The sequence below is a fragment of the Nyctereutes procyonoides genome, unplaced genomic scaffold (assembly GCF_905146905.1).
Source record: "Nyctereutes procyonoides isolate TBG_1078 unplaced genomic scaffold, NYPRO_anot_genome, whole genome shotgun sequence".
Classification (NCBI taxonomy): domain Eukaryota; kingdom Metazoa; phylum Chordata; class Mammalia; order Carnivora; family Canidae; genus Nyctereutes; species Nyctereutes procyonoides.
The window spans coordinates 63,519,337-63,536,812 of record NW_026575146.1 but is presented as its reverse complement, the minus strand read 5'-3'; the positions used below and the strand labels follow the sequence as shown (position 1 = coordinate 63,536,812).

Genomic DNA, 17,476 nt, shown 5'->3' with positions numbered 1-17,476 from the left:
AAACGTTTTTCATCTTCATAACATTCAATTTATCTATTTTTCTTGCTGTTGCCTGTGCTTTTGGGGTCATATTTAAGGAACCATAGCCTAATCTAAGGTCATGAATATTTACCCTTGTGTGTTTTCTATGGGTTTTATGGTTTTAGCTCTTACATTTACGCCTTTGATCCATTTGGAGTTCATTTTTGTAAAATGATGTGAGAAAGGCTCCAACCTCATTCTTTCCCATGTGGACACCCAGGTGTCCCACACCACCTACTGAAAAGACAATGCTCTGTTGAACGGCCTTGGCACAAAAATCAACATAAATGTAAAGGCTTACTTCTGGTCTCCTAATTTCGTTCCATTGATCTAAGTGTTGATACTTAGGCCAGTAATATATTCCTTTAGATCAGAAAATGTGAGTCCTCTAACTTTGTTCTTCTTCATCAAGATGGGTTTGGCTATTTTGGGCCAAAAATAGTATTTTTGATGTATTTTTTAAAATTATTTGATTCATGATTTAATTAAGCCTGCATTTGATTTGTTTGTTTATATGGTTAGTCTCTGACATCTTCCCCAGAACGCAGGTGCCAGGACAGCAAAGACCACATCTCTTTTTTTTATTCCCAATTATGTTGTCAGCACCTATACGGGGACTGACACATAATATAAGCTTGGTGCAATTTGTTGAATAAATGAATGAATGACCAAATATTCGATTTTGATCATGATAAATAGAAACAGCCTATATATTCAAAAATGGGACAATGTTGAAGTAAGGTAAAATACATTAATGGGGTAGGGTATTATGCAACTATTAAAAACCATGCCTTCCAATAATATTTAATGATCTGGAGAAATCACTGAGCCTGATTCTCAATTTTGCATAAATGAAAATAAAGGATGAAAAAAGTCATGGAAATTTGAATAGAGGACATCATGGAAGACTGTGATTACAGTGATTTTTTTAATATTTTATTTTTATTTATTCATGAGAGACATAGAGGCAGAGACACAGGCAGAGGGAGAAGCAGGCTCCCTGCAGTGAGCCCAATGTGGAACTTGATCCCAAGATCCCAGGATCATGACCTGAGCTGAAGGCAGATGCTCAACTGCTGAGCCACCCAGGCGTCCCTACAGTTGATTTTAATTTTTTCTTTCACTTTTCTCTATTTTCGATTTTTTTCTGCAATTAGTATTGCTCCCATAAAAGGAAACTAACCCTTGTTAACTAAAAGTATCCACAGGCATCCTGTTGTACATGGACGCCTGGATTTACAGTGAAAGTCAGTGACACCCACACTGGGATTTTGTTGTTCGTGAAGCTGCCCTCTAGTGATTTGAATGGTTTCAGAGTCTATCGGGGAGGGGGCCACATGTGGGGAATTGTTCTCTGAGAAATCAGCGCAGAAGCTGGGGGGTGTAAAAATCAGTATAAACAAGCCCCTGCCCCAGTCTCATCTATGACATCACCCAGCAACCTGTGAGGACCCAAGCCCGGTGCGGGTTGTGAACTTCATCTCTTCCAAATCCCCAGTGGGGACCAGGGCACCTGAGCAGGTGCTACTACCCACCTCATCAGAGCTCAAATGTCATCAACCTACAGAATGTGGCAAGTTTAGGTTCAAGCCAAATTCAGCCTAGTATTGCTCTGGAATAATTAGAGGTTCCAAAGTGACTTGGTCTAGGACGCTTACTTGCTATTACTGTTTATATACATATATTCGAGAAAAGGCTAACTCTAGATTTAATTAATTTTCCTAATCTACTTTACATAGGATCATAGATCATTAAAGGTATATACTTATAAAATGTCCATAAAAATAGCCTTAATTTTTTTAAAAAAATTACTATTCACGCTAAAGGATCGGCCACACCTAACAACACCAATTTGACCAATATTGTTAAGTATTTTTTCATTCAACATAATCAGTGGTGGCAGAAGTCAGAATACTGGAGACCCTGCTGATGGCTGGGGCACGAGGGAGCCCAGTAGGGCCTGGGAATATGCTTTAGATCTTGGTCAGGTGCCTATGTGGGCATCATCTTCACATACATGTGCTCACCGAGCTGAACATTTAAGGTTGCATGGTTTACTACAAACTGAATAAAAACATTTTTTTAAAAAGATCATTGAGGGGCACCTGGGTGACTTCAAGGTGGAGCACCTGCCTTTGGCTCAGGGGGTGATCCTGAGGTCCTGGGATCGAGTCCCACATCAGGCTCCCAGCATGGAGCCTGCTTCTCCCTCTGCCTGTGTCTCTGCCTCTATCTCTGTGTCTCTCAGGAATAAATAAATAAAATCTTTTTTTAAAAACAAAGGATCAGGGATCCCTGGGTGGCGCAGCGGTTTGGCGCCTGTCTTTGGCCCAGGGCGCGATCCTGGAGACCCGGGATCGAATCCCACGTCGGGCTCCCGGTGTATGGAGTCTACTTCTCCTTCTGCCTGTGTCTCTGCCTCTCTCTCTCTCATTCTGTGTGACTATCATAAATAAATAAAAAATTAAAAAAAAAATATTTAAAAAAAAAAAATAAAAAAAAAATAAAAACAAAGGATCATTGCTATTAAGAGAGCCCCTGAAATTATTTTATCATTAATGCTCACCTTCTTCTGATACATCACATGTGTTCATTGTACAAAACTTTGGAAAATACTAACAGCATCAAAAAATTAAAATCGTTCATAATCCACCTGCCAGAACAACTCGGCATCATGATAAATGCTGCCTGAAGCCCTGTGACAGTGTGGCTCTGTTCACTGGCTTATAGGGCAGCTGGCAAGCTCTTAACCAACGCCGGTCACCTTGGACCTGACGCCACCAGCTGCGGCCGCACAGACCCACCCACCCTGACCACGTCTGCGGCCCCCACGCAGGCTGCTTCCTCCCAAAGGCTTCCCACCAGCGGCGGGTTGTGCCGAGTCATTCAGGTCCCTCCAAGACAGGCTGGCGCCAGTGGTCACCTACAGCTGGGAGCCCGAGGCGGGGGCCAGGAAGGCCGCTGGTCCTTGCTGTGTCTGCAGCCCTGCCCCGTGGGCAGGTCACCTGTCAGGAGGCGGGCTGAGCAGGGCTGCGGCCGGTCTGCTCAGAGGACCGACCTCTCCCACACAGGAGGCCGCGGCCGGCCCTCACTCCCCAGCGCAGCTCTGCGGGGCTCAAGGACCAGAGCCACGGGCGGCCCCAGCCGCCAACAGTCAGGGCTCCCCGCCAGGCCCGCTCCCAGCTGACCCCACGTCCGACGACGAGTGACCTGAGGCTCAGAGGCGCCTCAGGGAAGCAGAAGGTGAAGAGCAAAGTGAAGCTGTCGTGGCCGGCGGCCCCGGGCACCTGCTGGAGCTGTGGCACCCACACGGGCTGGTGCGGCGGGCACGGGGCCACGCGGGTGGGCGCCGCAGGACAGCCTGGGCGGGGGGGGGACAAGTGGGTTGGCCGCTGAAACAGATGACGACCTGCTTTTCGGCTTTCCCGTCTCCTTTGTCGGGTCTCTTCCCACTCCCGGCCGGGGAGGAAGCCGGCCCTGCAGGCTCAGCAAACCCTGCGTCCCAGCTTCCTCCTCTCTCCATCTTTCATCTCGCGGAGAAAATAATATTAACACAAGTGCCATCTAGGCTTTCAGCAAAGGAGCCAAGAAGCCTTTGTGAGTGCTGGCTGGTGGCATGTGTCATCCGCCTCACGGACGGCGAGGACGCTGAGTCACAGGGAGGAAGTATGACCAGGGATCAGTTAAAAGGAAGCCACTGTGCTCTGTTTCATCTGAAAATCACAGCAGTGCAATAGGCCGCATCTGCTCTTCAAAGTCAGAGGAGGAGAGGCGAGAAATACCCCAGAAACACACGCCGTTGTCGCCGCTAAAGCCACGTCACAGCTGATGTGGGAAGGACGCAAAGCGCACTGGCTCTTTCTATTCACGCGTGTCCCCATTTACCACCGTGGTCCCTACTCTGACCCGGAACTAGCTGCTTGGTCTCAGAAAATGCCATCTCTCCCCTTGAGCATTGGTTTTCTTCATCCATCCTTCCCCCCAAACTAAGCTGATCTGGGCCCTGCTCTCAGCCTCGGGCTTCTGCTGTGCTGGAGCACACCCTGCACCACAGGCCCTTTGCACGGAGCCGGCCCCACTCTCCTCGCCCTGAGGAAGCATTCCGTGGGCTGCGCCTGGGCTGGAGAGGCTGAGCTCGGGGCCGGGAGCCATGGGGGACCTGCGGGACAAGCCCTCGTCCCACTCCTGCCGGCACCGATCTCTGTCTTCTCCCTTTTCATCCCTGTCCGTCTTGCTGCATTTATCCATGTCATTGATTTTCTTTTCCTATTGATTTTCTGTTTTTCATTTCATTGATTTCTGCCTTTACCTTTGCGACCTCCTTCCCGCTGCCTTCTTTCTGTGTATTTTGTTCTCGTTTTGTCGCGTCTTGGCTCTTGGTGGGAGAAACGTCCTCTTTTCCACTGCAGGCATCTGGTGCCGTAAGCGCCCCCACCCCCCGCTCTGCTCTAGCGCGTCCCACATACTTTGATACGTGGTGCCTTCATTTTCATTCAGTTCTGTGTATTTTTAAATTTCCTCTGAAATGTCTCCTTTGTCCTTTGTTATTTATAGTCATGCTGCCTAATTTCCAAGTGTTTGGAGACTCTCCTGTTGCCTTTCTTCATGAATTTCTGATTTGAATCCATTCTGGATTTCGATCATTTCAGGTTTGCTTGGATGCCTTCCACAGCCCCAGATACGGTCTATCTCATTGACTGTTCCACGGGCACTTGATCCAGTCGCTTATTCTGCTGTGGCTTCAAGGAGCACTTTGTGCGCAACCTGGGCTCCTACTGGTGGGTGCTGCTGGGTCCCTGTGCCCTTGCTGATCTTTGGCACGGAGCCTGTCAGTGGCTTGGGCCCTGGTGCCTGCAGGTACATCTGCTCTGGTCTCCGTCACAAGAATGGGCATCTAGGACACCCAGCGCTGCATCCGCCCTCTCCCCGACTGACTGTACCTCATAAACATCTCTTTCTGTCCATCTCAGAAGGACTCTTCTTCTCTGCTTTAAGTGGCCGCATGCTGCCGCACGGGTTGGGGCAGGGGGACGCACCAGAACTCACACCCACTCCACCCCATCCCCCGTCTGTTACGGGACATTCGCTTTGCCCGACAGGAGCATAATCTCCAGGGCCGATTCCACTAGCTTCTCACTTGCAGTTCTGAGCCCTGGTGGCAGAGGCCGAGGCTGGAGGCCCACAGGAGTCCAGTGGCCTATAGTACCAGTGTCCAGTGGTGGGGTGGAGCGTGGGTGGCAGAGGCCAGTCTGCATGGAGCCTTTTAACAACAGAAGTGTAATTCTAAAAATCATTCATAGTGCAGCCTGAAGATCACCAGGAACCAGCCGCAGGGACACCCTACCCCACTTCCCTGTATCTCAGGCAAACATAAGCTCACCCTGGGTCATGTGGGCTTATGAACTAAGGCCCAGATCACCCTCAGGATGGGACAAAACTCTAAAAATAGGATATACGCCAACCCAAGGCCACACTGCAATTGCACCGAGTTCCTCCTGTGGGAAGAAGAGGGAGTGGAGTCTCCGGACTGGGGTGTGAGCAGATCAGAGAAGCTGAGAAATATTGAGGTCAGGCGACTCTGTCTCAGAGCTCAGAGAAAAGGAGGAGGGGACTCATACCCTAGCCGACCTCGCCTGGTAGGGAAGGAGATCCGCCTGCAAAGTCCACCAGGGGACAGCACCCCACACCGGCCCCTCCAGTACGTGGGGAGCATCCCAACAAGGAAGGGCTGCAGCCTGAGCCACCGACACATGGCGGCTGACATCTCACATCCCTCTGACCTGGGCTGGTCCAGGTAGCCCATTGTCCTCACCCCCAGGAAGATGCCCAGCCCAATCCCACCTCCAGTGGGTTTTCTGTCTTGACCCTCCTGCCTGGAGCATCGTCAGCCACCTCCTGCCCACAGGGATGGGGACAGCCTCCCAGGACCTGGACACCCCCTGGCCTCTGTGATGCCTCGCCGCATGCTCCAGGCCCACTTCACCCTCCCAACACCGCCAGAACCTTTCTGAACATCAAACTGTGTGTTTGCTTCAAATGGAGCATCTTCTGCTCAATAGGATCGTGCACTCCTTTTGGGAAAACAGGACCTCCTGTTTTGAACCTCCTTCGCAACCTATGATCCCCTCCATGGGGGACTGAGAGAGCCCTCAAAACGCTTCCTGAATCCACTATCCCCCCCTCACTCTCTCTTTTTCATAAGTCTGATGCTTTACTTGGAGCCAGGGGCAAGGGGAAATGTTCGTGAGTTCAGCTTTCCATGTGGAAGTGTCCTGGTGAAATCTGGCTACACAATATTTAACTTCATAATGACCACTTACGGCTCTCATTAAAGCCAATTCTCTTGCCGAAACCCTCCCGTAATTAGCTTTAAAGAGAACTCGTGGGTCTGCTAATCATGCTTCCCATCTACGGAACAGCCTGTGAGGACTCTGGGTGGGCCAGGCACACACGCCTGTTCACAGAAAGAATAATTATCCGGCAATTTTTTTTTAATAGAAGAGAGTCCAAAATGTGCCTCTCTGGAATTACATTCTTAACAGCCGAGTGCATGTAAGGGGGCCCCAGGTCACCCCCTTGACCAGTCCCTTTAGCTCTGTCATGTTCCCCAGTGCCCCTCAGCCACCTCGCCCCCCACCCCACCCTCCGCCCCTGAGGCTGTGCCCCCGGGGGGTCTTGGGAAGCATAGGGCAACCACCTTCCCCACAGTTCCAGGCCTTAGTGCACACAGAAACCCCCACCAAGGGGTGGCTGACTTCCTAGGGAGCAGGGCCATCTGATTTGTCTTGGGTTCTGGGGGTGGGGGGCAGCAGGAGGCACCTGCTAGGGATGGAAGTGATGAACACCAAGGCAAACAAAAGCATAGAGCCTGGGGCACAGGTGGGGAGAATGCGAGCCAAGGCCAGAGATGTGGCTGTTTCGGGGGGGGGGGGGGGAACAAGGTGTTTCCTGTGGCTTTAAGTCTGGTACCCTGGGGTGGGGGGCGACAAGAGAAGGGGTCAGACCCATGGGCATCTGTGTCTCCTGACGAGGAGTCAGACAGGTTGCCATCCGCAAAGGCCAGCAGCAGGGAGTGTCCACGCAAGAAGACAAGACACGTGTGTTACAAAGATAAATGATTCCTCGCATTAACAGAAAAGGGTGAAAAATACCTATTTCTCTCACTAGATGCTGAAAAAGCCCTTGAAAAAATTCAACAAGCATTTCAGACCCTTTAAAAAAAAAAAAAAAACTAGGGTTATAAGAAATACTTCTTCGCGTGGGCTGTATCAGTCCTTGGGCTGGGAGGCACAGCCAGCACATCCAAACACCGCTGTCCCAGCCCCAGGGTGGTGGAGGGTGGCAGGTGAAACCACTAGGCACAGAATGCTCTGTGGGGCTCTGACCCCCACTCAACATCGGTACCTGTGCATTTATGGGACCCGAGCTACATGTGAGGCCTGTTGAGCATTTACGCCCACCGTGGGCAGCACGCCATCCATGCAGAGGGCCATCCTCGTGCTCGGTGCCCCCACCTTAAAGACATCTCTTATCCACCGCAGACGCTAAATTACTTTTTTATGCTAAAATTCAAATTTTTACTTCTGTTCTTTACTCAGGAAATGCGCACGACCGGCCATTTCTTTCCGGGTCATCTGAAACCATCTCTGTTCTGAATTCAATAATTCTATTTGACTTCATTGGTCCTTGACGATTTTCATTTAAAATGCTGGGCCCTCACCATACTTCCTCTGAACCCACCAAACACCCTGGCCGCAACCAGCCTGCAGACACCTGACCCAGAGCAGCATGGCCCGCACTCTGCAGAGGTATGAGGGCAGGTGCAGCTACTGTCACCTGTCAGGCCTCCACAGGGCACAACACACCCTCTGCTTCCCACACAGGCATGGGAAGGTCCAGAGAGGCTGACCTCTGGAGCCCTGCACTCCAAGGGGACTGAGGATGGTTGGCGTCTGGTGTTTGGGACCCAGCCAGGCCACCTTGCTGGGCCGCATCTCTGCACCAAGTCACCACATCCAAGCACACCCTTCAAGATGAACCTATTGGCTGGAAAGCGAGCCTCTAACGTGGGTTTGCACGTTCACTGTCCGCCCACATTCTCTGTTATGGGACTTTGTTTAAATAACATTTTTTATGCATTCCTCATCAATAAGACGTAAACTCAATGATAAAACACAGTGGGGAAGTAGAGAAGAAAGAATTCTGTGCTTTATAGGATTAAAGTGTGATCAATTGCTTATCTTTCCCAGAATTATTTTCTCTCAAACACAAATATGAAAAAAATGAATGAGATAATCAGGTATTTCTGGAAATATGACATCTAGTATTTTCTAACAAGAAAGAAAAGTCATCTCTGCGCAAAGTCATCACACATCTACCTGTGCAATGTGTGCATACGTGTGTGCATGTGCATATGTATCGCTATGTGTGCTGTGTATGTACGTGTGCATGTGTGTGTGGTGAGTGTGCTATCTGGTATACACACATTTAACACATTTGCTATTTTGTGTCACATAAAAAGAGAGATAATACATTTCCCAGATTAAACTAATAATTTTGCCCATTAATCTCAAAAGAATTTCTTAAACTGTTTTCCAAACCATTTGGATAATATTTACATGTAAGCCACCCTATGATGAGATTTTTCAATGATTTTTTTTGAAAAACCAACTTTCAAAGTTCTACTTCACATCAAAGCAGAATTTTGTTCATCTAGAACTAAAACAAAATTCAACCAATCCCACCATGATGGGACGCCTGGGTGGCTCAGCAGTTGAGCATCTGCCTTTAGCTCAGGGCATGATCTGGGGGGTCCTGGGATCAAGTCCCACATCGGGCTCCCCACAGGGAGCCTGCTTCTCCCACTGCCTATGTCTCTGCCTCTCTCTGTGTCCCTCATGAACAAATAAATAAAATCTTTAAAAAAGAAAATCCCACCATGATAACGTATCCTGGCTATACTTGAGATAAGTTTGCGATGACCTTTGCTCACAGTATCACAGGAGCACAGCGCTAAGATACAGAAGATTTAGGGTATGTTTACAGACACTGAGGCAAGTGGAAAAAAAAAACCAATTTTGAATAAGTGTTACAGTAAGTGCAGTGTATAAAGACCATCTATTAGGAACAATAGAACATTTATAAATAAAGCGAATAATTTATACCACCCTAAATATCACCAGATTCACAAATGGGAGGAACAAAATAGTCTTAAAAAGAGTTCTTGTAAACACAAGGCCTCGTTCCAAAAGAACAGTAGGCATCTGAGGTGAAAAGTCTGTAGCTCTCCGACAGTTAGAGCCCCCAGCCTGTGGGCAAGAGCGGCCGGCAATCTGTGCGCAGAGGGTGAGCAGTGAGCATCCGAGGGCACTGCTCCCGGCTCGGCTCCTTGTTCTTGCCATGGGCCCTGGGGGCGGATCCTAAATGTGGTCACCTCTTTGCCGGTGTCACATGCTATAAGGAAGAGCCCTTCTTCTGGGGACCCGGGGGGCCAGCGGCGCCCAGTATCTCCACCTATGGCGTGGCCTGGGCGGGGGGTGGTCAGGGCTGAAATTTCAAGGGCCTGCCGGTCTGCAGACGGCTCTCCTACCTCGGCCAGCGGCTCTCCTATGAACAGACCCCCGACCCGTCCATGCCTGTCTCTCCTTCCCAAGCCACCCCCTCTGCAGGCCTGTGCATGGAGCACCCCCACATCGCGCTCAGGCCCCACTGAGGACTGGTGGCGGCCTCCACGGGCACTCGGGTGCAGCCGGCTTGGACTTTCAGGAAGAGAATTTCAAGGTGGGCAGCTGCATAATCAATACAATTTCAATGGGCCTTCCATGTCCAAATGTGGTTTTGAGATGGAATCATCATGAGAATATTCATCATTCTCTGCAGTCAGGCAGGCCCCATGAGTAAGGGGCAGGCAGGGCTGGGTAGGGAGCTTGGGACCGGGCTCTGAGAGATCCCCGATGTGGAGAAATGCAGAGGTGCGTGCAAAACCAGAGCCGAGGGAACATAAGGAGACCCCCTCCTTTGTCCTAAATGTCATAGACGAGTTATTCTCATGAAAACTACAAACTGACCACTGCACCTACCCAAACTCCAAAGGAGAAGTAATCAGTAGTGACCTCAAGAAGATTTAAGTGCCTTGGTCAGTGTTCTATAAAAGACTGTCCCTAAAAGCCCTCTGGGGCCACCCATTCAGGACGCCGGTCACTTTCGCTCCTTTCTGTTCTCACCTGCACTTAATAAACGTTCACTTCACCTTTGGTGTCTGTGGGATTCACTCTTCGACTCAGCGAGACAAGAACCCTGCGACCCTTGGAGGGTCTGGACATCCAGACCATTGCAGACCTGGAAGCTGCGTGGGGGGAGCCCGAAGCCCTGGTGCTGTGGCAGCAGCAGCCTCGCTGACAGCACCCAGGACAAATCAGACACACTGAGCTCTGAATCCTCCTGTTGCTCAGGAGCCTTCTCCGTCTTTAAATTTCATATCCTTCATTAATTAGGATTACAACCTGCTGTTCACAGAGTCTGATGTCTCCTAGGTGAGCAAACCTCACCAGACTCCCGCACTTCACAGTTTCCACTCCCATGTAAGCAGATGGCATTGAAATATTTTTGAATAACAAATCTTGTATAGTGCCCTAGCAGGTACTGCTACGAGGGGGATAACCTATAATCATAGAGCATATGAAGTTTCCAGGAAATAGGAAAACATTGGGGTGGGAGGTGGGGGTTCCTCAACTTAGAAATAAATTTAAATCCAAGAGAATAATGAGTTCTTCCCCCAACCCTGAGCCTGTAGATTGACTGATGTACAGTCATGTAATCAACATATCCTCTCTCTCTCTCTTTCTCTCTACCAGAGATCTTTTAAAACCAAGATACTGATAAAACTATTCACAGATCAGTGCAAGAAGGTTTGTTTTTTGGTTTTGTTTTGTTTTTCCTTGTTTTTGTTTTAGATGCGATTTTTCAAGAAAATGAGCCCATGATGTTCAACTCCACACGGGCCACGCGGAAACATGCACCAACAGAGGGCCACGTGATGACGTGAATGGAGCATGGGCACAAGACACAGTCTATAGCATCTGATCTCCCCTGGTTGCGTGCTTCCAAACTTCTCCGGGGACACCTGAGCTTGTGTTCACAACCACCCTCCACGGCCAAGTGTGAACCAGGCCACGGCACCCAGCGCTAGCCGGGCTCGCTACGTGCCCCTAACGTGCTGCCACCATACATCTGAGGCCCAGTTAAGTGGCCCCCAAACCCAGGGGCTCGGGGACCCCCAGCTTCCGCCCGGGTGAGCTCTGCTGCTCCTGCGGTTCAGAACCTCACGTCGGCGGGATGGCCCACAGCTCTGGCCTGCTTGGCTATGCTTGTCCGAATTCAATCACAACTGACCTTTGGAACTGCATGTCTGCCTTCTTCAGAAAGCAAGAGCAAAGGCCTAAGCCAAGGGAATGATTTTTTTTTTTTAAGAAAAACTTTAAAGGCATAAGTTTGAGAATTCTCCCTCCATTTGAAAACTACCTCCTATGCTCAACATGACAGGCATAGAGAGCTTTGCCAAAGTCTATTTTAAACGTAGGCTCTTTTTCTGGTGGTTTTTTTTTTTTTTTTTGAGATAGCAATTATATTAGCACACTATAAGTAATACACTCCAGTGTCACAGTTTCACCTCAAAGTTGTCAAGGTTTTTTTGGTTTGGTTTGGTTTTGTGGTTTTGTTTTGTTTTTTTAATTCTTTCTGGTTTGGCTCCTGGTTATATAATGTAAAGACAGACTACAGGAAGAATATTCACTTTCTTCTATAATAAACTCAGGCAGACGTGCATATTTTATGCTGAGCTGCATCCCTTCTATAAAATAAATTAATCCATTTTCAGAAGGTGAGATGAAGAACCCATGAGAAAACAGCCTCCGAAGGATGAGAGGCCCCATTTTTAACACGAAGGATCACATCCCTTTGTCAGGAGTGTTTAGACAGTTCAAGATAATCCACAGTTAAGTGCTTCCTTGAATATTTTGGTGCCCAAACTGCCAAGATACAACATTTTACCTGGGGATGTGTCTGTTGAATTTCTAACCTGAGTCTGTAGCCAATATGTGGAGGCTAGATGTTCTGCAGGCTTCTCGGAGTGCTTGAGCAACAGCGTGGAGATTGTGTGTGTGTGTGTGTGTGTGTGTGTGTGTGTGTGTGTGTCATTTCTTTTTAAACAAATAGCCATGCCTTGGAGAGACCTGACAAATCATGCAGCTTCCACCCCTTCCCCCTGTCAGGTGGACATCTGCCCGGCCACAAGGCACAGCGACAGCCCACCTCTGTCCAACAGGCAGGACAGGAGCATGTGGAAGGCCGGTGGATGGGTGCTGGGTCCTGGCTCTTGAAACACCACAAAATATTTGTATAAGGGAGGAATCGTATGGACCCTATTGGGCACGACTGTATAATTCTTTGTGTTGGAGGAAAAAAAATCTGCTTTGCAGCCGGCAGCTCCAGGCCCATATTCAGCCCCTTTTAGCCTATTTAAATGGAAGGCTACAGCCTCAGGGAAAAACAGTCCCCAATTCTGCTGTGATGCCCTGAACCCAAAGCCTTAGGTCTGGAAGGAAAGGCAGGCGCCCAAGAAAACCTTGCTGGGTAAGAAAGTGCCCCCCCACTTACATAAAGCAAGCCAGCATTTGGCCTGCACCTGCTGGGAGCTGCGGAACCGAAGCCGCCCACCCTGCCTCTTGGGGCAGACACAGCAGAAGTAGTGACACTGCCTGCATTTGTCGGGGCAGGGCTGTCCGGCTCTCCCGAGCGTGTTCCCGGCATCGGCCTGATGCCCACTTCCCGGGGACAGGGGCCCGTGCCCAGAGGGGTCCCCCACCCCCCCACCTCCCCCACCCTCGGCCCCGCGAGCGGCCGCAGCGGTGCAGCCCAGGAGAAGGCAGGCCCGGCCGGAGCGCGGGACCCCAGGGCGTCAGCCTCCCCGCGCCGTGCGCCCCCGGCCTCCGCGGCGCCCCTCCCGGCCCGCGCCCCTCCCGGCCCGCGCCCCTCCCGGCCCGCGCCCGCGCCCGCACCCACCTTGACGACGTAGGTGACTCCGGCCCCCAGCACCTGGTCGCTGGCGTGCGGGGCGCGCGGCGGCGGCGGGTCGCCGGGCCGGCCCTTCCTGGCGGCGCGCATGGCCGGGGCGCCGGGGCCGTCCGGGGCGGCCAGGCTGGGCGCGCTGCAGCTGCCCGAGAGCCGCGCGCCCGCCCGCGCCCTGGCCGCCGAGCGCCCGCGGAGGCCCGAGCTGGAGAGTTTCAGGTGGGACACCTTGTGGAGCAGGTGGCCCAGGCTGCCCGGCCCATCGTCGGGCGCCCTGCGCAGCGCGTCTCCGGACACCAGGTAGGGGGCCGCCGCCGGGGCCGCGCGCGCCGCCGAGACCTTGCCGCCGCCGCTCACCGACAGGTTGTGCAGAAGGTCGTCGACCGAGGTCACCGAGTCGTTCCTGAAGCGGTTGTACTTGGTGCGTGGCAGCATGCCCCTCCGTGGGCCGGCCGCATCCGCCCGGGCGCTGCAGGGGCGAGCGCGGCCCCGGGGGGACGGGGACGGGGACGGGGACGGCGGGGACGGCGGGGGCGGGGGCGGGGGCGGGGGCGGGCCGGCGGGGGCCGCGGGGGCCGCGGCGGGGCACCGCGGGACCCGGGCACCGCCGCGCCGCCTGCCCGCTAGCGGCCCGCGCAGCCCCGGCCGCGCAGCCCCGGCCCCGCGCTCCGCCGAGGGTGGCACGCGGGCGCCGCTCCGGGCATCGCCTCCGAAGGGGAGCGCCCGGCCCGGGCTGCGCGCTGCGCGAGCGTGACTCACTCCGAGGAGACCCTTCTCAACAAAGGCCCGGGGAGCACTGCAGAGCACTTCCTGTAGCGCACACGCTCGCACACTCACACACACACACACACACGCACGGAGGAAAGAAAGAAAAAGAAAGAAAGAAAAAGAAGAAAGAAAGAAAGAAAGAAAGAAAGAAAGAAAGAAAGAAAGAAAGAAAGAAAGAAAGAAAGAAAGAAAGAGGAAAAAAAATACCGACACCCACGGACAGCACACCAGAGCCAATCAATTCTCAAACTGCCTTTCCTACCTTCCCAGACATTTCCTTCCAACCTCTGGCTGCGCGCCTCCCCATCCCCCCCACTCAGCACTGTGACACAGGTGAGTCCAGGCCCTTCGGACGGTCAGATGGACTTTCTGCAACCCCCTCCTCTGCGCTAGGGCCTCCCGTCCCCCCCGGTTCAGCCCTCCCGGGAGCCCCTAGGTGTCTGACAGCCGTGCCTTAAAAATGTGACGAAGGCATTTTAAGAATAAGATCTTCCGCGGATCCTCATGAATCCTGATTTGGAAAGCAGCAGAAATTGGTAAATAGCCAAAAATTAAAAATTAAAAACAACAACAACAACAACAAAAAAACCCACAAAGAAAAACAAAACCAGCAAAGAAAAGAGTATTTACTCCCAGGTGAACATAAAATACCAGTTTCCTGGGTTTTTCTTTTCTCTTTTCAAGTCAACAGAGCAGCCATGACAAGTGTCTTTGTGGCAATGCAGTTCCTCCGAAAAGGAAAAAAAAAAAAAAAAAAAAGGAAGGAAGGAAGGAAGAAAAAGGAAAAAGAAAGACAGAAAGATCTGCACAGAGCCAGTGAGGATGTGTTCCCTGCTAAGGACAACAGCCTTTCTCAGTTGGGGTTAGGTTGAAAACCTACTTCCAAAAAAGAAGAGGACTTCTCTGAGGAATGGCAGCCGGCTCCAGAAATCCATTCCAAAAAGGGGGCTGGGCTTGAGGCTTTATCCCAAATGAATGTGCTCAAGGTCTGGAAAGATGCCTACCAAACGCTACAAATACATTTCAATGTCCCTTCTGTTGCTGCTTTGCTGCCCTGCATTAAGGAAGAAAAAAAAATGCAGCTGCTCTGGTTACACAGCAAATCCGTTTCAGGAGTCAGACTCGGCTGCAAGGGACAGGCGCAGGCCTCCTTCCTCTCAGTTAGGAGAACGGGGCGTTGGCGGCCCCCAGAAGGTCCACGGAGACTCGAGCCCTCTAAGCCCTGACGCCCCAGGCTCCGCTGGTCTCGCCCCGCGTGGAGATATCCCACCTGACACAGACAAACCTCCCTGTGCGAATTGCCAGGCAACTCTGTGCAAGCAGATGAATTTACCTCTAGCACCCTGCCTTCCCACACCCACGGCTAGGCATGTGCCACATGGGGCACCCAGCCCCTCGGAGCTCTATGGACCAGGTGAAGGGAGGGCGGCTCCCGGCAGGCAGGTAAGGCCCGCCCGCCGGGATGCAGGGGCGCAGGCCCGCAGCCGCTCCCCTCCCTGGGCTCAGGCCTGGCGGAGCAGCCGCAGGCTCTCATTCCTGCCTTTCCCCTTGCTCGCTTAGCAACAGCAAGTACACACCCCATCGACGATGGTGATGGTTAGCACAGCCCCCCCCAAATCTGAAGCCAAAAAAATGCCCTATCATTCCCAAACCCCGCTCTTCATTAGAAGCAGACAAAAACAGCAAAATGTGAATGAGAGGCTGTTTGTGTGAATGGAAGGGCTAGCAGCGAGCCAGCGATTCTGTGAATGAAGCCGGGCCCTGCAGCCGGTGCCAGGCAATCCCCTGGCTCTGGCGGCCTCAGCCAATGAGCAGCCGCCCCGATGACTCATTGAAGAAGGCTTGCTCAATAGTGGAAGATTCCATTTCAATCAAAGGCGGGATCTTTATTCCAACGGCAGTGTGGGAAAAAAAAAAAAAAAAAAAAGCCAGCCTGATTACAAAATGCATGGAGGAAGGCACCATTGTCATGGAGAGCGGAAAAACTAGTTTCTCAAGAAAATTCAAGAACCGTTGGTCAGCTCCCAGGGTGACCAGGACTGCCTCTGTCGGAGGTGAGCTGTGCCCCCAAAACTTTCATTCAGCAGTTCATTTACAAGCAAGAAGCAACCATGAATGTGCCATTCGGTTCAGCATTTATCATGAATGTACAGCAAACGCACATTCAAACCTTAGGCATCTCGCCCTTGATTCTTTTTGTGAAAGGATCACCGAACATGCGTGCACGTTCTGAGTCTCCAAGGAGGAGGAAAAAAAAATCCAAAGCTACCCAGTTAACCCTTTAGCCAACAGGAGATTTTTATTCATTTTGTTATGATGAGCCAAGTGGAGGAAAATTGGCTATTTTAAAATAATCATAGTAATAGAAATTTACTGCATGTGAGAAGATCTGCCATCAAAGAGGGTAGTTAATATTCCAGGGATGCAATAGAAGCCTAAGCCCTCATTTCGTGGGAAGATGACTGCAAGGGGCAACGAGAAAAAAGCTGCAAACCCAGCCAGAAACCCAAGCCCTGCTGTGTCCAGGGCCCTCACCCAGCCGGTCCTGCATGTTTTAGGCACTGTCAGGCTGAAAGCATGGGGAGATGGAGGACACACAAAGTGTTCACAGTCCGGTGGCACAGAAGGAAACAGGGAAGGAAGCCACTATACAATCAGCCTTCAGGATGCCTGGGGTCGTAGTCGACAGTAGCCTTTGCAGAATATTGTGGTTTCTCTTTTTAAACCTATTAATTTAAAAGTGTATTGGTTTTCCATTGATGTCATCATCACCAGATCAGTGGTTTAAAATGCCCCAGCTGTATTACCCGCCAGTGCTGCAGGCAGAAGTCTGACGTAGATCGTAGATCGCCAGGGATGGAGTCAAGGGCTGGTGGCAGTGCGTTCCTTCTGGAGTTTCTAGGGGACAACATCTCTCCCTATCTCTTCCTGCTTCCAGAGGCTGCTCTGGGTCATGAGCTGAGCCCTGGGGACGGTGGGAAGGTTTCATTCTACCCCCAGAGGCAGATAATCTGACATTCACATCAAAGCCCAGTATGCTATGCAACAATTTAAATATGAGTAGGACATAAAACCCCTGCAGAAGGGAGTCTGCTGAGCTTGGCAGTGGGATGTCAGGGGTGACCTCAGTGAGGGTGACTGGGAAGCTGAGTTCTGAGGGGTTTCTGGGATCTTCCAGGTACATGGAGGTGAACAGACACTTCAGCAAGAGAGGCTGTGTGGGGAGCAGCCCAAGGCCTGCACGACTCAGCGTTTCCAGAACCCCATGTAGATGGCTAGGTTGGGGCAATGTTGGAAGGCCAGGCTGCTAAGATGGCCGGACCTGGAGGGTGTAGGAATAACCCATGTCTCCCTCTCAATGCCCAGGGAATGAGACTGCGCAGTGCGGTCAGGTTTGTATTTTATGTGGACTCCTCGAGCAGTAATGTGGGGTGCTCTGGGGAGTTGAGAGGATAGCAGATATCAGTACAAGCAAAACATGATGGGATCTTGAAGGAAGGCAGCGGTGGTAGGCTGGACAGGAGGGGACGAGCTCCAGATACAGTGAGAAGGTTAAACAATCTGCATGTCGAGGTTGGGTGAGGGCAGGTGAGCAGCTTGGCTTGTCTGGAGGCAGGGCTGA

General features: G+C 51.5%; 1 protein-coding gene across 2 annotated transcripts in view; it reads right to left on the bottom strand.

Moving 5' to 3' along the window:
• The window catches only part of SHC3 (SHC adaptor protein 3), a 105,695-nt gene extending 92,143 nt beyond the window's left edge, over nt 1–13,552 (bottom strand). For both annotated transcript variants that reach the window (XM_055310933.1, XM_055310934.1), the window contains exon 1: nt 13,081–13,552. In XM_055310933.1, coding sequence (XP_055166908.1) covers nt 13,081–13,521 — 441 coding nt within the window. In that variant the 5' untranslated portion in view covers nt 13,522–13,552. The remainder of the gene's footprint in view (nt 1–13,080) is intronic.
• Between the last annotated feature and the right edge of the window lie 3,924 nt (nt 13,553–17,476).